We start from the raw sequence: 20,566 nt of genomic DNA on the forward strand, positions 1-20,566 counted from the left end.
TTGAACCACTTTAACTCATATAACTTCCGTCCTACAGATTGCTCATAAAAAACAAAACAAAACAAACAAAAAAAAAACTTTACTCGCAGCAATTTCAACTGTCAGGGCAGATGAATCAGTTCATGATTATTGTATTTATGTAAACAACTTCAAGAACATGGTAAAGGTCACGACAGTAAAGGATTTCCTCCAAGGGTAAAGGGGTTGATGAATCAGTAAATCCTGTCAAATCGTGCCGATACATCTTTTTGAATTGCCTTTTTTTATTGCTTTTCTCCCTTCAAACTTTTTTAAAATCTGCTACAAAAGTTTCAAATGACATATTTTGTTAGTTTTACAAAGAAAGAAAAAGAAAATGTTTTTTTAAAGGATTAGTGCCATTGTAGGGCTGGTAGCAAATTAGTATGGATGTTTTCTTGCATCTCTCTGGTAAACATGAAACTCAGTAAATAGATAGGATTGCAATAGTATAGTAATTCCATAGTCTACCCCTGGGCAATATTGCAATAGCAGTGCTCTTGATGAAACACAGTGACTGTTCAGATAGACATAGGCTTTGGATTTCTGCTTACATCTCAATTAGTGGGTTTAGACTTTCAAGTCACAGGTTTATTATAACGTAACCATGGGAGAAGGTGCAGGTTTGGCTCTTGTGAAGCTTCCTCTGCATGCTGCCAAGCAGTTGAAATCAATGTTCGTCTTCATCCAAGCACATTAACAATTCATTTGCAAGCCTTTGCATCTATTTATGAAGTAGTCCACTGTGTTTTTTCACAGATACTGCAAAGTCATAAAGTCTTTCATTGAATATTGGATGTCCCACTGTTACATTTTTTAACAGATTTTAAAATGTGTTAATGTGTTAGGCTCTGGGGTGATGAAATGAAAACAAAATACAGTTAATTTAATCGGGATTGATTTGTGCAAACAGACACCTTTCTGTGTATACCCTTTTACAGCAGTTTAATACAGAAGCTCATGGATAAAAATGTACCAACGTAATACTGAATTATAAACCAATAGCTGGTTACAAGCTGAACAGATACCTCGTTGGTCAACCTTTGTAACCTAATTATTAAGTGACTATGTTCTGGTGGATGAAAATAACTTTAATACAAAGCAATATGACTTTACCCAGATAATGATCTTGCTCTATTGAAGATAACATTGAATTTAACATCTGAATTTATCTGTGTTGTTCCTTGTTTCTTCAAAGTAAAAAAAAAGACAACGAAAACAAGAAAGAAAACAATACACTTAAAAAGAAATAGTTCATGAAGACTGTTTCTTCTTCTCCTTTGACAATTGTATTGAAAATAATTGTTTGTAGTCAGTGTGAATGTTTTGTGTTTATTGAAATAGGGTGATCAAAGGGCTCCTGGGTGGAAGGTGTGACTCTACAGCAGACTAATGAAATCACATCACTGATTGCTGGCACTTCAATTTGTCTACAGGTTTCCTCTGAACATGAATGGAAAATGTCCATTGACTATGTTCTGCAGATAAACATGTCTGCTTGACTTTAAGCATTGTGAGTAATGCAAGTTAATGACTGCCAGGTTCCTCCAGAGTACGCGCATCAGCACTCTCTCCTGTACACTCTCCTGTACATTTCAAGGAAGGAATGGAAACTACCCATATGATTGTGGTGTCAAATCCAAATTAACAATAGAGCGTTGGCAATCCGTTTATTATTTATAGTATGTTTAGGCCTGCATTTCACAGCATGCACTTGAGTAATTCAAGTTAAGCCCAACCGTAACTAACTGTTGTCTCCTTTTGATGGCATCAGGAACAAAATACATTCTTTGATCACCATGATTGATGCTTTATATCTTTTCTGAGTAAAGTGAGCCCAGAAGTACTTAAAACATTGATAGTGTTGTCTGCATGTTTCATTTCAGATGCACTACCGTGGTGGCACAGTCAATATGTTTTGCATTGATGGCCCTATAAAAGACCTTGGAGTATAATATTCTCATCAGTCCTGCAGTGTTTGTCATACTTTAATGCTCACCAAACCATGGCACCAGATGTATCAAACTAGATTGCTTTCAGTTCTGTCGAAAGTGAACTCTGTCAGACAATCGTCTGTCTGCTTCCAGACATATATAGACATATTCCAGACATATATATATATATATATATATATATATATATATATATATATATATATATATATATATATATATATATATATATAGGTTCTCATACTGTAGGCAACCTGTTTGAATATGCTTGTTTAGTAATACATTTCCAACATTAAAAAGCTTCAGTCCTAAATTAGAATAGTTTACTCTGTGCAATATATTTAATCTTTTTTCCAGAGTTTTCCTCTATACTGTATATTTGTACTTAGAAACCTCAAAAAAATGATTAACAAAATCAGTTAATGAATGTGAGTTCAGCTGAATATGTACAGAGTGTTGTATAGCAGTAATTTCAAGTTTATCATACTTGATCAGACATGGAAGATCACAATTCATATATTTAATAACATGGTAACATAGTGGTACAGGCCATCTCCATGTAATTGCACACATATTCCTCTAGCAGTTATCATGTAGTTACCCAGTTATTACCATGTGCTTCCATGCGTATTTATGCCCCGTTATCTAAAGTGCTTCCAAAATGATTAGCTAATACATTTAAAGAAATATATAGTAATGGTACAATTTCATTCAAACCCTTTCAACATCAAGCATCTTCCCACACAACATCTTCAGCACTGATACACAGCTTTCTTGGAGTTTGTAGGTTAAGCATGGCTGAAGCCCCACTGGAGTTTTCTAATGGCAAAATCCTTTAGAGATTTAGAAAGGCTTATATGAAGCTTGGAGGTGTCTAAAGATGATGGGTGCTTTGCCATATTTAAAACGTTTGCTTTTTGTCACGGTGAGCCTTAAACTGAGCTAAGCACATGCATAAAATGAACACATTTTACATAATGTTAAACATACCTTCCACTTCCTTCTAAAAACCTCAGAACAACAAACATCAACTTTTTACTGTGTTTTTACTGTTTTTATATTTAGGTGACACATAACTGATTGCGGTCATCAGTAATTGTTGAGTTGTGATGTCTTTGATTCTTTATCCTCATCATTGTATCATTAGTCTTACAGGAGAGACATTTATCACTGCACTCCAAATATGAGGATGTTCTTTATTTAAAATTATGAATCCCTTGTGTTGAGGGCACAATGGCACTGTGTATTGCTAGGTGATTATAAATCATACTCAGCTCTGTATCAGTCCTCTGTGTTTGCAGTAATTCATTTTATGTCTCAACGCACTTTTGTCCCAGTGGTTTGCTGTGTGTAGATTCAACTCTCTAATGAGGATTTAAGGCAAAAGAAAAGCTCAATCTTTTGAATTATTATATTTCCTATTCAATAAATAAACACAGCACTCAATGAATAGTCATAATGTCAAATGCACTCCTCTCTGTGGAATGAAAAGACCACTAATCTCTAGTGATCAAAGAGGACAACTAATCTGAGTAGAGAGTTCTTAAGCACGTTGTAACAGGGCGAGCAGCCCTGTACATTGTTTTGTTTATTTTTAGAACGGAGTCCCCTCCGCCCCTGTGCAGTGTGCTTTTGTATTAGTTTTGTTTGTATGATTTATTGTATTTATGTCGGCGAGCGCCGTATGTTTTATTGTTTGTATTTTGACGGCGTAGCCGATTTTGTTTTGTTTAGCGTGGATGGGTAGCCCCATCCACAACATAATTAAAACTTGTGCAGAAGGTGGCCATCTCCCGAATTAATTAGGTGATTTAATTTGTTGCTAATCGGGAGATGGTCACCTGTTATAAAAAGCCTGCAGCTCTCTAGCTCGTGGTGGGGTGTTAAAGAGGAGAGAGCGAGTAGAGAGACGGAGAGCGAGAGAAAATTTATTTAAAAACGAAACTAACCAAGGATAGCGTCAGTGAAGGCGATTGCCCAGCCTGACGGGTTGTAGTGTTCGTGATTTGTTTTTGTTTACCCTTTTGTTTTGCTCGGTGAGCACAGTGTTTATTTTTGTTTGAATATTTATTTTATTTTTGTTTGCTTTAAATAAAACGGCGCCCGCGCCACTGCACCGTACCTTTTGTTTTTGTTGTGCCTTCTTCTGGTCTGACGTCACCACTCAGCCATTCCTGTCACACACGTAGATACCAACAATTCAAAACAAATCCTCTACTGCAGACATGTTTGAAAGCTTTAAAGGTGGAATTGCACAGTTCAGTTTGTATGATTCTGTCTTAAATGGTTGTAAGGGGAGTTATGGTCATTGAGGGGTTGAGCATGGAAGTCTAAGAACCTTATTTGTGGGACCATTTATAGCAATTGTGGTGGATTTATTAGAAATCATCTATAACCTAAAAAAATACATAAATGTGGTTGTTTTAAAGACATTCAAAGCTGACAAGACACGGATAGACTTCAGTCTATTTGTGTCTTGCTCATTAGTTTGTTTCCTGATGCATATCCGAATCATAATTCAAACCCTAAATAAAACGTGTATCTTATGATATATTATTCAAATGTGAAGCACCATGCAGAACGAATGTTGCTGTGTTTTCTGAGAGAATGATGTGTGCTGAGATAATTTACAACCTTAGGAAAGACTGTTTTGTAAATCATCTTTTGTGTAGTGTTGGAATAGGAAACTCTCGGCAGGTTTGTCATTTTTTATATTTATCACTTCCAGCAGCAGTGTTTACGGCTGATGTAGATTCTGGCAGTTGCCGAGGAGACACCAGGAAGATTTATCATTTAAGTGTCTTCATTCAGACCAGGGCCCATCTGTTTCCTTGACAGCTTTTGAAGTTTTTATTGCAATTGACCGTTAATTAACCACTATGCATTGTGGTTTCTTTCTCATATAAATATCTAAAGAACAATAATAAACTAAAAATATGTATTACAATTCATTAATAGATATCAGATATGTTTGTAGCTGCTTCCAGCATCTGTTTTTATATTATTATTTGATTTATTATTATTTTTCCTTTAGTAACTGATTGTAATGCTGGTAAAGAAATGAGAATGTGTTGTGTACAGTATAGCAGAGTAAAGATAGGGTGGGATGTCTTTAAGCTAACCAGTCATTTTGTCCAGTATCTCGGCAGTGCAAAACCCTGTGCAATAATAAGAAAGCCACACAATCAGGATGGATTTACATTATCTTGTTCTTGGTATTTAACCTCAATATGGATCCATTGTGCTGGGTGTTTTATGTTACATTTCAATTTCCATACCATACAAAATAATTCACAACAAATATTTGTTTTAAAATATATAGAGAATATCCCATCAACGTTCATAGATGCAAGAGATTCCAAAGGAGATCCTGTAAAAAAAATAAAAATAAAATAATACTAATTCCTGCCTGCTGATTATCACAGATTAGCTCTCAACACTGAGCGTTCTGTGTGGTTTTCTTATTGCTTCATACACTTGCCTTTGAATTCCATGACCTTTGTTTGCCCTGAGTTGCAACTTGCTGGAGTCAAATTGAGAGGTCAGTTTAAAATAACCAATAATGTATTCTTTTTTTTTGTTGTGGTTATGGTCTGCATTAGCCCTCGGAAAATCAATCTTTTATGGTCCTCAAGAGATCTGGTTGACCAATTATTTGGATTTCTGATATTAGTTGTGTGGAAGGCAGAAAATGAGCTTACTGTGCTTTGATGACAGGAAAACATCATTTTGTATTATTATTATTGTGTAAACTCCAATTACTATTTAAACTCTATTGAAAGTCGTTGGATGGATCACTCTTTGGGGGGCAGTAGCAGAAAATCTTTCTCTTTTTGGGATAGATTTTTAATCCAAGGTTTCTGGTTATTGTAGTAAAAAAAACTATAAATAAAGAATTATATGGGAGCTTTTAACGATGGGCCGTGGTGGTTTGAGGTTAATCCAGACCCGAAGCAGTATAGCCCAATCACAGATTGTGGGTACAAGCACAGAGCACTTTTATTTATTTTTTGTCGTAGACCATATGTACCATCCCATACGTAGTCTAGTTCCACAGTTCCATTCGATAACATACATGTCACAGAGTCCGGCACTTCTATTATTTATTCCACTAGCCCACCCATGTTACGGAATTAAATCAAGCAAGATCCAAGAGATATCTTAGGAACATCTACAATCTATAGGAATTGAGGCCAAACCAAGGATAATAACCTTTATAAAGGATGGTAAATACTACAGTATCCACACATTATAATACCAGCAGTTAGGCAATTGGCTCTTGTTATTTTCTTATGGAATGACGAATCGCATCTCATTAAATCAAGACCATTGAGGATTGTTGCCTCACCATGGGAATTGATGACACATCAAAACACATCGGGGTGTGAATGGTTTAAGCAATTATGAGAATTTAGCTGTCACAATAATAATTATCCTGAACTTTACCTCATATACAGTATATCCCAGGGAATGTAAACGGAGATTGTTGCTATGACATTTTAAAATGGCATTTAAGTGGTGCCTTATTGAGTAATGAATTAAAATCATTAGAGAAGTGCAGTAGAAACCACACAGTGTATACATATGTGTGTGTCAGGCAGCTTTTAATATATGCTGTAATTGATAAAGTATTAGTTTGCCTGGCAAACCAATACTTTATCAATGTGGTTGCATACCTAAACACTATAAAAAGCATAAAATCATACAGTTAGAACTACCTTGGATAGTAACCGAACCTTCAAACCTATATACTCTGTTCTAGTAGGAGTACACAGTCCTGTATTTATATTTCTTGAAGTAATGTTATATTATATTGGGTATGCCACAGTGATAAATTGGTAAGAGATTTTTTGTTTTTGTTGTTGAACAAATTATCTTGTTATACCGACCTGCATTTTCAATTTGCTGATAAAATGTGTTTCTGTTGTTTCTAATATTCATGCAAAAAACATTTTGTTATACACTAGTCCTTAAATTATTTTAAAGCTCTTTAAATCCTTGTAATTTGTAATCTATCCATGCTGTGACCTTACAACACTTCTGAAGAATTGAGTACACTGCAAGGATGTAATGCCAGCATGTCTTCGGGGACCTTTGCACCCATCTTCATCTTCAAAGCCTGCAACACAATCTTTCAGGGACCCTTATTTGCTTCCATAATGAATCTTACAATCTTCCAGGCAAACCAGGGAGCTTAAGAATATTTTTTTTTTCACATCTTCAAACTAGTTTGCACAGACCTGCCTTTTAATGCTAAAGTCTATACTACATGGTTGATTTGAGTAACTCTGATGATAATATATTCAAAAGAATTCTTTCAATTTTTACTGCTGGAATTCTGAAGTGGATGTCTCCTAATGTATTTCATTTCAGCTTACAATTTAGCTTTCCTCTTGCACACTGAAAGTAGATACACTGACTGTACAAATATTAAAGAATGTCCACTTTAAAACAAGGCCTTTTGAGACAGCAGTATATGCTACAAATAATTTTAAGTAAGGATTTTTATTTATTATTATTATTATTATTATTATTATTATTATTATTATTATTATTATTATTATTATTATTATTATTATTATTTTGTATTACTGTAATGTTTCTAACTGTCTATGTATTATTGTCTGTTGTATTTATGCTACCTCTTGGCCAGGTCGGCATTTTAAATGAGAACTTGTTCTCAATGTCTTTACCTGGTTAAATAAAGGTTTGAATTGAATTGAAGTAAAAGAAAATGCCAAATTAAAAAATTATATATAAGGGGACAGTTTCCAAACCACTCAGGTAGCAGTCTGCTTAACACTGTTTAATGTTATGAGAAAATACACAGAAAAAAAAAAGAAAGCATTTGTCTTTGCCTGCTAAATGCCAGAAGTTCTTCGTGAAACTGTTAGAATTTCCAGAACCTTTTGTTCTCATACAGTCAGAAGATGACTATTGAAAACTAGAATATCATCTCATTGGCTCACTGCATTGACCAATAGGGGGTCTGGTGGAGGGACTAGCAGGTGTACCTTGTATTATGCTGCATTTTCATTGCCCAGTGTTGCCATGCTCGTTTAGCGTATGAAGAAAAATTAACATCTCAACTGTTCTGACCTTTGAAACTGTTCAAAAAAAAGCAGCAAATATAGAGCCAGGATCACTAGATATTTTACTGTAGGTGGATAAAATACACTTGATTCTTTACTTATACAGACGTGATGGATGTTTTGAAATTAATGAAATCCCCAAGCAAACCCAATTGCTCCCATCTGGAGAAGCGTTGCTTTCAAGTCTCTAATAAACTGTGAAGGTGTGCATGTTTGATGTTCCTTGGAGGCTGAGAGGAAATGACAGAGCTCCACTAGGGTTCTTTATAGGGTTTTAACATAAAGGCATGACATTAGATATCAAGGAATTCAACTTTGAAATATGTTACTAGATGTGTCGAGACATACACTGGCACACTTTACCTACCCTGTATTCACAGGAATAAAAATGAAGAAGTGGTCTTTTTAAAGTACCAAGAAATGTCTGCCAATGGTAAAAGAGTGCTTCACTCATTTTTCCTCTGTGCATTATAGATTGTATTTTTGATGGTACCCTTCTTTTGCCAGATGGTATGCAGTCCATGTATGAAATGTTTGGTTACGATAACTGACATAATAAACGGGAGTGTGGCGCAGACTTTGTACCTGCAATGCAGCAATCAGCCACCTTGTGGGTCACCAGCACGTGTGGGTCATTCAGCAGGGTTTGTTTTTTTCACTGCAAATGCAGTAATTTACACTTCAGCTGCAAATGTTCAGCTGTAAAGTTAACTTAAAAATGTTCCCTTTTTCTCTCTTTCTCTGTGTCAGTTCTGAATAGGTGTTGTGCTGTTTTGGCAGAGCCCAAGACAAAAATGACAATTAATATTATAAATATTAAACTAACTCTCCAAACTCCCATTCCCAGTCAATGAGGACAGAACCAAGACATTAAACTAAAGTATGGATCTCACTGAAATGTCTTTAGAGATATTTATGTAACCCTGCAGCAAGTGCACTGAAAGCAATTATCAGGTTAAATTTCAGTTGTTGATATCTGATCTCCACAGGGCTAGAATTGAAGATTCCATTCTGTGTTGATGATGAATGACCTTTAGGTGTTTGTGCCTGTTAATTTTCTCAAATGTCAAGAGGTGTGTTTTTAACAGCTGAAGCGCATTTAAAATGTTTCCTTTAAGTAACAACACAAAACGGATTGATATCTATATGCCCATATGTAACAGCCAAATGTATCTTAACCACTCTACAAAGTGTCAGACTCATTTGGACTAGTAGTTAACCAAAGTTATATCCTATTGCTTTGTCTCACCCACACAGGTCAGAATAAACTGAAATAAACTTTGTGTGCCAATCTAGGAGCACCTTTTCTTGATTCTAATACCTGGAGGTTTCTTTTTGAGGATATGTATGTTAATAGAACACCTTTTTTTAATAATGGTATTTTCTATCTTTGTATTGAATGGTACTTACTAGAATCCAGTACACGGTTTTATTGAGCTTTTAACTGTAATATTAACTGCAGCAGTATTCTTTGTTCTTTGTAAGACTTGACCTCTTTATTGAGGTTACAGGTAAAATTATCAATGACAATACTGCAACAGGATACTGCTTTAATGAATGTATCAATCAATAAGTGCTGCTTCTGGTGTGACCCATTAGTGACCATTGCATTGTAAACTAGAAGTCCCTTTGGTACATACTTAATTTACATTTTTATTGTTAAAAAAAAACATCAATAGATCAGAACAGTATCAGGAATATTTATGAATAAAACTTGATTTTTATTCATAGCAAACTACTTTAAAGAACTTAAGAGTGAAAGTTTTGTGAATAGATTTGAACAAAATTGAGAATGTGCTTCTAACTCTCTCTATAAAAGGTTTCCTAACCCTGCAAATGGGCTTCGAATCAGTCCTTGACAAAACATTCTTTAGAGTAGTGCTTTTAGTTTTGTGAGTGCCTAAATAACTTTGATCACTTTTTGCACGAACCAATATTTTTTTTAATTCTTTTTTTTGTAATAATATGTAATGAGGTGTGGTATGTATTCCGATACATGGGACGGTTATATTTAAATCAGATGTGAGTAAAACACTGATGGATGTGTAGTATTCATTGTGTCCATGTTAGTTGGATCAGGATGTAAAGATGACCGAGGTGTTCATTTTAGCGTGAAAGTCCTCCACATGAGTCAGATATCCAATTTCCTTTCACATTACTGGCATTAGAGCATACATCAATAAGGGCCCTGGCTAGTCACTTCAAAAGCCACTGTTAAAGCTGGCACTTCATTTTTCTGGCTAAAGTGCTTTTAGCTAGCTGGAAATTAGATTATGTACCAATGCTTTTTTTCATGTTTGTATTTATTTGGACGTTGTCATTGCCTGCAGTTAGTCCTATAAGCTTTATTTGTGCATATATATTGTAAATGCTCATTGAATGCTGAACAGACATATAATGGTAAGTCTTTTTATACAAATCCTTGCAATAAACTTTTCCAGATGAACATTGATGCTTACCCCAGTAGGGGGTGTGCAGTGGCCATGCTTTGGATCCAGATCTACAGCTTTAATAAGTAAACTTACTGGAAAGGGAGGTTTCCCACCCCTCTTTGTGCCAATTAGTGCTTCTCGTTATACTGATTTTATTTTTTTTTAATACCAAAGAACCATGTTAAAGGATCCTGTTACATAATATAATATTCTATGCCGAGATATAAGATGTATAATTGAGCACATGAAAATGAGTGTTCCAAATAAATACTCAAGAAGGTTAGGTTTCCTAGAATATTTGTAAGACAGCCATATACTGTATATGGTCTGTCTTAATTTAAATACTGGTCACCATGTAGTACTCCACAAAGGACTGCTTTCAAAACAACTTTAGTTTGCTTGCAATTAACATGTTCTAATTCTTGGTACAATACAGTTCTGTTTTTATTGCTTCATGTATGTTGTATTCTTTCTATAGAAAGGCAGCAGATGGTTCAGAATAAATTATACATACATGGCTTAAATAAACGTAATTGTTGTTCTTTTTTTAGCACCATATGGGAAACCAATAAAAATGAACCCAGATCAATAGTTATCAAATATTTCATCAGGTTTATTACTGAAGTCCCCAGCTGGTGGAGAAAATATGCCTTGTCAAAAGAAAATTGCTATGCAGTTGCCATTCCAGGTCACATTCAGCTAATAAATGAAAGATAAAGTGAAACATGGCCCTGGCGACCAGCTTTCCTTACCAAACTGGAGGCTGAGCCTCACACTGTTATCAGTGCTGCAGCCAGTGATGTGCCTCCCTTTCTGAGAGCATCACATGTTTTATCTGAGCAAAAGCTTTCTTTAAGGGCATTTCACTCAATCTGTGAAGCAGGGGGGGCTGCTTTCACACAGGAGGGGAAGAGAACAGCTCCAGCCCAATGCAGTGGAGAATGACTATAGAAGCAGTATTGGTTAAGGAAAGAGCAGTCTGCGAAGTAACCACTACCACACACATATCAGGATGCTTTTTGTTTCATGGATGCTGATTGCTGTAGTGTCTTAAGTAGTTGCAAAGAGGGGGCTGGGCCCTACTGTCAGTTATCATTGCATTACGGCTTCCAAAAGGCAAAGAAGGGTGAACAGAAAATGAAGAATGGGTTGCTGCTGCTGTTGGAATTGAAGGCTCGCAACTGTGGCAACGATTTCTTTCTAAGCATGCTGCAAAGTTGTGCGTATGCATTGAACGCTGCCTAGGAAACGCAGTGGAATTTAGAGGGGGGAAAAAAAGATACCATTGCAGACAAGCAGAATCCCTGATTGCACATAACTGAAATCACTAAGAAGCGGCTTCATAGTGTGTTGTACCATTTTCTGGCTGAATGGAGAATGTGGGTTTTCTTATTGTGCTGCTGCATTAAAGGGGAACCCTGCATTGCTCTTTGTTGTTGGTGGGTACATTTTAGTTTCTTTTCATGAGGAATCCCCAAAGCAGGTATGTACCAAATAAGATATTGCTTATTGTTATACAGCAAACTTAGCATCAGTACATCAAAGTATAGATATAGATAGCTTTTTTTTTCAATGTGTGTATATTAGCATTAAACACAGTACAGCCCCACTTAATTCTTTATTATTCTTTTTATATTTGAATATTTACATAATTAAAATAAAATTTCTCTCTCACTCACTCTCATGCATGGATGTGTTTTGATTAAGATTTCAAAATGAACTGCCTGCAGCTTTGCTTTGAAGGGACAGCTTGGTTATAAGGCTAGAATCTCTTTACAACTGTAGCATGGGGGGAAAAAAAGCTGTCTGATTCTGTCAGCTTTCTGTGTTTTCATAACCTATAACCCTTTAGCTACTAGGGCTTATAAAGAGCAAATATCCATAAATTACTGCTTACCATTATATTAGTGTCTACCTATTTGAAATGTGTATTAGACAGCTGAGAGTTTAATTACTTCCAGTAGTGTACTCGTTATAAATGCAGTAGTGTAAAGAAAAGTATTAAAAATCATTAAAAAAAATATGACTGTCTCTGTCTTTCAAAGTATATTTCTGTAAACATATTGCTGTGTTGGGAATATTTAGTAGTAGTAAAAGCACTTCTGGTCATTTTTATAGTCAGTGGGTGGGGCTCTGCTTTCTGTTGCTTGTCTTGTATCAGGGACTGGAGTACTGTAGTGTGCTACATGCCTGTAATTTTACAGGTCATGGAATATAATACTTTCTTTTGATAATGCTTGTTATACATTCGTGGTAAATTTAGATTTTCAAGCTTATTCCACGAGAAGCCTCAAATATTGCTGTACAGAAACACCCTAAAAATGATTGGTCTGGTAAAACGGGTAGTCTAGAGTCTCCCTGTACCAGTTACTTACTCCTAGTCAGTGGCAAGCTAAACGGTTGTAGTGGACACTGAACATGTCCTGTCAGTTACACTGTCATCTTATCTCAGTCCCGTCATTCACACTCCTGCATTAGTTCACTCTTGGCTCAGTTTTAGGTTAGATGTAATGATATTTTGTTCAACAGCCAGCCTTAAGAACATGGAGATTTAGGAACACCATGTAGTGTTACAGTGCTTATGATCCTTCCAACTAAATTGCTATCATTTGTACAGTAAATAATGTGGATATCAAGCACTCACTGACTCATGAGACCTTGAAATTAGGTCAGTGTAGATGCAATCCACACTTTCTGTGAACCATGTAAAGATGGCACAGTATATTGCGTAGCAGCTGTTTTCTTGAAACAATCACACCGCAATTTTCAGCCTTCAGTTAAAGGATGTGTGCAGATGCATTTCACTTATTTTCCAAAGACTGTCATTACATTGACTAAATAGCGACTGGAAATGTATGCTGGCGACATTGACAGAATCAATAATGTTTTATGTATTCTTGCCTTCAAAATGAGCCTCAGTATCAACCTTGATGTCTGTTTAATTGCACCTTCAATAGTACTGTCACTGCAGTGTCCATACTAAATTATCAGCCCAAACCGTCCTCAGGCAAGAAAATAAATTGTGATGTGTTTAAAGCTCTGTTCTAAAAATAAATGTTGCCATTTAGGAATGCGGATTATCTTCCCTCCTATCAGATAAACTCAATATGCAAGAGAGTACACAACATTCTTCAGTTAAAACCATAGCATATTGATGTAGGCATACAGTCAATGTTTACTCTATATGTACAATAATATAGTTGTATCATATTTCAGACCCAACACAAAGCTTGGTTATCACGAAATGGGCATTCTGTTATACTATCAATATTTAAAGTAATAAAAAGAAATAAAGGCTGTTGTTCAAAGAAAACTATATATCATATGCAACATGACAGCAATAAAAAAGCACTATGCTTTGTTATTTGTGAAGGTAATTATTTCCTAACAATAGAGTGGTAAATTGCCTAGTGGTTCACCTATTTGTATTTGCTGACTATACAAAAGTTTCTTTAAAATGCTTATTTTTAATTGGTGGAAGTTCTTTGACAAGCAATACATCCATTGAGATGCAGTGCTCAGATTTTGGAAGTTAGTGTATGCTCTAATTACAAAACACAAGCCCCAGTTCCCATAGCTGCTGACAATGTAGAATTAGTCTTTTTTCACACATGGTACGAAACTAAATGTTTTGTACAGTAGTCCTGCCACCCAGCCTCCCTACATTAATTGGGATCATCCCACAATCCGTAGGTAAGCCCCATATTAGGTGACCATTCTCCATCATTTCCATCACATTGTTTGACAAAAGGGAGCCACTTACCCTAGGTTTACTTCTAAACACTGCCCAAAGTAAGTTTTTATTTAAAAATCCAAGCCTTCCACAATATAATAGTAAAACATAAAAAATGATCTTGCACCAGCACAAGTGCTTTCAAGTACAAAACATGTAGATTCCCGCAAGACCAATACACCAGAGCCAGGCCCCTAAGCCCCCGTTCAGATTGAAGAGAATCTTTGATCACCACTGCAGAGGAGGTCGCATTGTGCTGTATAAACATGGGCTTTGGGTATTTCATTTTATACCTGTCCTGGATTTACTGCCTCACAGAAATGGAATGCAAAATACTTCAAACCTACCTAATTCCTTTTGATTTGTTTGTACTTAAAAAGCAGTGCTATAGGCTATAGTATGTGGCCAAGTTTAACATAATTGCCGTAGGTATTCAGTGGTTTCCTCACATATGACTATTACACCTAAAATGCTCAAAGAAGCTCAATTTAAACATGTTCCTTTAAGCCGCTGCCATAAAAAATAAAACACTTTCTAACTCACTATATGAATTGTTAACTACAGTAATTCGTAGCCAAAGCTCAGCTTACAGCAAATCTATTTTAAGCATGTTTACCTTTTGCAGTTCCAGGTTTCTGTCAGTAGCAAAATGTGAGCTTAAAAAGATGGCAGTAATAGTCTTTTTCCTCTTAATCGCTCTAATCAAATATCTATTTAGTGTACAGGATTAGTGTAATATAAAACCTGAATTGTTGTATAGTGAACATTTATTAACTACTGTAGGGTACCAAAGGAATATATGTATGTATATTTATATTAATTATGTGGAGCACTGGGGGAGGGCGATTTCTGTTTTTAGCCTTTAAGTCATCTTAGAATCACTGATAGTAACTCACTTTGTGCATAGCATTTGTGTGTTTGCGTCTGTGGTGGCATCTACTCTAGTCTGAAGAAGGCCAAGTAGAACATGTTGGAGCTTTGCCAAAAGACACCAATTTAAGGCAGATAGTGTTGCCAAAATACATACTGTATCTGAGCCTTACTATCATGCCTGTATGTCGAATGCCCATCCCCATTTTTACACAATGAACATCAAGTAATTGGAATAAGCTATTTGAGGATTCGTGTGATAAATGAGATGGAGGTCCACTTGAGATCTCAACTCCACAGCAATATTGCATATTGAAGCAATTAAAAATATTCCTGTGCCCCCTGTTGTAGCAAGTCTGCATTTTTAATGAGGTTTCTGTCATTAATGAGCTTGACCATCCTTTTCCTGTACAGTGATAAGCACAGAACATGGCAGAGCTATCAGTCACCACACCAGGAGGAAATAGGAAAAATGTCAAGCTGTGGTTTCCTATTTTTACATATAGAACCATTTTGCTTTTAAGTTTGTATTGTTAAAAGAAAATACAGAACTTCCCTGTTAGAGAAAATGCTGTCATCGCTAATTGTTATAGAGGGTGTTATTGATTCGTTTCTTTATTAATTTAAGTTTCTCAGAGGCGATACTTAAATATAGATTTCTCTAAGTAATACCTTTAGTGGGTGAACAGTGAGGAAAAACAATTCAGTCCCTTCAAAGTTGCAGGATGTTCATTTTTAATTTATTATTGCTTTAATTTATTTATTTATTTATTTATTATGCCTAATACATGTTTTAAAGGCAACAGTTATGGTTACTTTTTTAGTTTTATAGTTTGAGGTAATGTTTTTGTTTTTGTGTACAGTACTGCATATAAAACATGAACCTGTATAATTAATCTAATCTCTATATTTAAACACAATCTTCCTCCTTTGTAGAACAATGCAGTTAACCATGATGAAAGCAACAGGATTTTACAGTGTCTCTGGTCCTCCATTAGGATTTATAGGCTTTGCTTGCTTGCATAATACAAATTAAGCACAACTTTAACAGCTGCCGCATCTTGCCACTCATCCTTGAATAGTCGAACCATTATCCTGTCTGTGTGTGATAACGGCTGGATTTTCAGAAACATCAGCCTCTAAAATGTAAACCTTCTCGCACTTCATTTGGAAGAAGTTGACACACACTGCCCTCCATGGTTTCTGCCCTTCTCAAGAGCATCCCATCTTACATACTGAAGCTTTGCAAAGGAATGTTTACAAAGAAACTGGCAAATACTACAAAGAAGAAAGAGAGCAGTCAGAATAAAAAGGAACAAAATTTGACCCCGGCCGATGAGGGACGAAACCCAACATTTTCCACAGCATTCAAAAGCACAGTCCAAAAAATTTCCAAATGTTCATCAGCATGCAACTTATCGACTGAAGAAGAGGAAGGAAAAAAAGATTTTTCACTGTCCCCCACATTTAGTTATAGAGTAGCAATAGCAAATGGACTTAAAAAAAATCTTCTATTAGCTAACAATAATGAACGTCTGCTTCAAGAGGTCTTATCTATTGACAGCAGCTATTCTGGCTCACTGAGTGAGGAAAAAGTTGTCTGCAGAATCAATGAACAGAAATTTTTAACAATGCCAGTAAGAAAGAACAAAAAAAGCCTGAACAGCCTTGCTCCCTCTGATGGAAGTTCAGAAGGGGAACGCACTCTGACCACACTGCGGCTTGGTGCACTGCGCAAGTTAAGAAAATGGAAAAAAAGCCAAGAATGTGTCTCTTCGGATTCAGAGGTAAGCAACTGGAAGAAGACATTGGGTATTAGGAGCAAGTCTTTGGACAGAGCTGGTCGCCAGCAACAAATGCTGCCAGTGGAGCCTGGTTTTAGCTCCACTGGCTGCATCAGTCAAACCCACGACGTTATGGAAATGATTTTTAAAGAGCTTCAAGGGATAAGTCAGATCGAAACCGAGCTCTCTGAGTTACGAGGGCACGTCAATGCCCTCAAGGATTCTATTGATGAAATATCCAGCAGCGTGGAGGTTGTGCAGAGTGAGATTGAACAATTGCGATCTGGGTTTGTCCAGTCCAGACGAGAAACCAGAGATATACACGACTACATCAAACAAATTAATCATCAAGGAAACAAACTTAGTTTAAGATTTTTAAATGTACCTGAGGACCAGAACGAAAAAGCAGAACATGTAATTTACCACATTTTAAAGGACAAAATGGGTTTTGCAGATGCACGCAAGACTCTTAAGATTGAACTTGCCCATCGCCTGGGACAACAAAGGGAATGTCCCAATGCAAAACCTCGCCCCATCATCGTGTTCTTTGCAAGTCCACAAGAAAGGGATTTAGTTTTAAAGAAATGTTATAAACTGAAGGGCACAGGCATATCTGTCTCAACTGATAGCCTAGCTCATGACACAAGAGAGAGAAAAGACAGGGGGATGACATCCTCGCAGACATATGAAAGCATGGACATAAAGGTATCAGTCACAGAGAAAGAAGAGCAGGATGACTGGGGCTCCTTAGACAGTGATAAAGAGTTAGAAGACCTAAATAGAAATAAATATGCAACTCTCTCTAAGACTCCATCTAAAAGTAAAACTGACAAAAAAAAAGCAGGTGCAGAGTCCCAAGATAGCAGAGCTCTTGACAGGACTTCTGATGGAAGTACCTATTCAAACATGGCACAATATGCTGAAGACAGCTGTCAGTCATCTGGATATAAAGGCCAGGATCAGCAAACGAAGCCTTGTTACACTGACATTACCCCTGGATGGCTTTCGCAGAGCGATTACTCAACGCCCAAACTTAGTCGTTCAGAATCAGATTGTTCAAAACTGTGCCAATCTTACTCCGAGGATTTCACAGAAAGCCAGTATTTTAGTAGAGCCAATGGATCCTCACTTATGTCATCCTCAGACAGAGAACTTTGGCAGAGAAAGCAGGAATACATGGCCTCATCCTGGTTTGCTAGCCCACCAAGTCCAAATTTAAGTCAGGAAAATCAGTCTTACATAGAACCAAATGAAGCTGAGAACACTGAAACTGTTGACAGTGGTGTCAGCAATGGGCTGGTGTGTATATCAGGGGACAAAAGTCATTATAGTGGTTCTCAGCTCTCTTTGCAAGGTGACCTTTCCCCCTGGAAGGACTGGCACCATTTAGAACAGGGTGCAGACTCAGGTCTAGATGCTTCAACCCTGCAAAACTTTGTTCCAGAGGTAGACAGCTCTTTTGATCCCAATCTAACAAATTACACAGAAAGTAGTATGCAATGTCAGGAAGTTGACCTTCAGTATGAAGGTGAAAACTACATGACTGTCAGAAGCAACTCTTCAACTTGTCCTGGCTTTGAAAGTGAGCCCCAAAGTCAAATGGATGCCCAGAGTGATCCAGATCCAGAATCGTATGCAAGCAGTTTATATCCAAGCCAAACCAGATCTGCTGCTATGTGTCGAAGTCAGAGCGAGATACGAAGTGAAGATGAAGATGGACCCCCCAGGTCGTGGCATAGCCGACTGAGTATAGACCTCACTGATAAAACATTCAGCTTCCCTAAATTTGGATCTACTCTTCAGCGTGCTAAATCAGCGTTAGAAGTGGTCTGGAACAAAAGCACCCAAAGTATCAGTGCCAATGAGGAAGTTAACTCTGCCAGCAACACTACGTTCATGGGCCGCATTAGGACTTTGTCCCAGTCTACTGCTAATGATTCTAGTACAACTATTGATTCTGATGTTTACATTGAGCCTTACTATTACAGGGCAGATGATGAAGAATACAACAAACAATCTGTTGACAATGAAACGGATTATGTTGAAGTTATGGAAAAAGTACTTGCTAAACTGGAAAACAGGACAAATGCAAATGAACCTGATGAACAGTACCAGGTTTATGAAGCTACCAATGAGGTTAATTATGTGTTGGAATATGACTGCAGTTATGATGATGATCAATATGAGGACCAGTATGAGGACCAGTATGAGGACCAGTTTGAGGACCAGTATGAGGACCAGTATGACGACAATGACTTTGCTGGCGACACTCCAGAGTTAGAATCCTTGTTATATGAAGAAGGAACTGAAGAAAAGGAGGATGAAAATCAAAATATCCCAGAGGAACCCGTTGAAATCGAAAAACCCAAAAAGAGAATTCGACCAACCTTCAAAGAAGCTGCTTTAAGGGCGTATAGAAAACAAATGGCTGAACTGGAAGAACAGCTTCTTGCAGGAGGTACACTCATTTTTGTATGTGTTTGTATTGCTTAGAGTCATTCTTAATTTGAAAAAAGCAATATTTACAGATAATAGTTAAACAGACTAAGTGTAAAAAGTTATCAGGATGTTAACACTGAAAAGAAAAATTGCAGGTACATAATTTAAACAGTTGTAGCAACACGTGGGGACGTGTAACACTATATTTTTTCGGACCCCTGCTACTGACTCTTTAAAGCCTGAACTACCCCCAGTTAACAGTGCTTTATAAAATTTGCAGAGAGCTATCAACAAATAACTAAACATGGCTTTAACATTTGATGATGAAGAAATATAGAAACACCCTCAGTATATTACCTGTGCTTTATTTAAAAACTGAACTTTATAAAGAAGTATATATATATATATATATATATCGTCATAGCAAAATAATATGAAACCTTCAGGGGAAAAGGGAAAGGGTTGTGAGTTTGAGAAAGAAATAGAAATGTAATTACATTTAGCAATAGTTTTCCATTATAAACAGTCTAGGGAGTTGGTTGAATTGTATTTAAACTGAACAAGGCCCTGGCCTAAAGCTGCTACAGCACTATACCTGTCTTAAATCATATCAAGTTTCATGAAGCCAATTGCTTAGATGAAACTATTTTGATAAGCAAACCAAATTGAACAACTACTATATTACAGTGTATCAGTTATCAATGTGCAGTGATAAAATACTTTAGTGAGTGTTTTTTTTTTTTTTGTTCTGCCTACTGAATAGAATAAATCTTATCATCAACTTTTGATTGTATTCAAGAAAAGTATATTTGGCTGGATTATAAATGAATTTAGGAATCTCATAAGGATATAACTGCCAGTATTGGTTTTATTAGCTAGGAAGTTTTATAACATGCCATGCAGATTTACTAATAGTCAGAATTTGGGTGGGCCCGTCTGTACCAGTTATTGTAACACATAATCACAGCTATACTTTGCCTGGTAGCAGGTCCTTTCTGAAAACAACAGTTAAAAGTTAAGTTGAGGGTTTATGAATCTGTTTATACTTTTCTATTATATTTGCTTACATTGGCACTGATCATAACCAGACATAGTGCCAACTGAACTGAACCAGCGGAGTACGCCAAGATGCTTTTAGTCAGTAAAAGTATGTTTTGTAATGATCATGTTTGTGAGGTGGCCAGTGAAGTGATCCCCCCTTTTCTTAAGGAGAATAGAATAATTACTGTATTGTTACATTAAATCC

General features: G+C 36.4%; 1 protein-coding gene across 3 annotated transcripts in view; it reads left to right on the forward strand.

The window, feature by feature from the left end:
• The first annotated feature begins 11,366 nt into the window (after window positions 1-11,366).
• The window catches only part of LOC117429276 (protein unc-13 homolog C), a 100,274-nt gene continuing 91,074 nt past the window's right edge, over window positions 11,367-20,566 (forward strand). For 2 of the 3 annotated variants that reach the window (XM_058998730.1, XM_058998731.1), the window contains exons 1-2: window positions 11,367-11,977; window positions 16,034-19,339. In XM_058998730.1, coding sequence (XP_058854713.1) covers window positions 16,294-19,339 — 3,046 coding nt within the window. In that variant the 5' untranslated portion in view covers window positions 11,367-11,977; window positions 16,034-16,293. Of the gene's footprint in view, window positions 11,978-16,033; window positions 19,340-20,566 lie in introns of those variants that run through there. The other variant, XM_058998732.1, reaches the window with a different exon arrangement.

Source organism: Acipenser ruthenus, chromosome 24 (assembly GCF_902713425.1).
Source record: "Acipenser ruthenus chromosome 24, fAciRut3.2 maternal haplotype, whole genome shotgun sequence".
In the NCBI taxonomy this organism is placed as follows: domain Eukaryota; kingdom Metazoa; phylum Chordata; class Actinopteri; order Acipenseriformes; family Acipenseridae; genus Acipenser; species Acipenser ruthenus.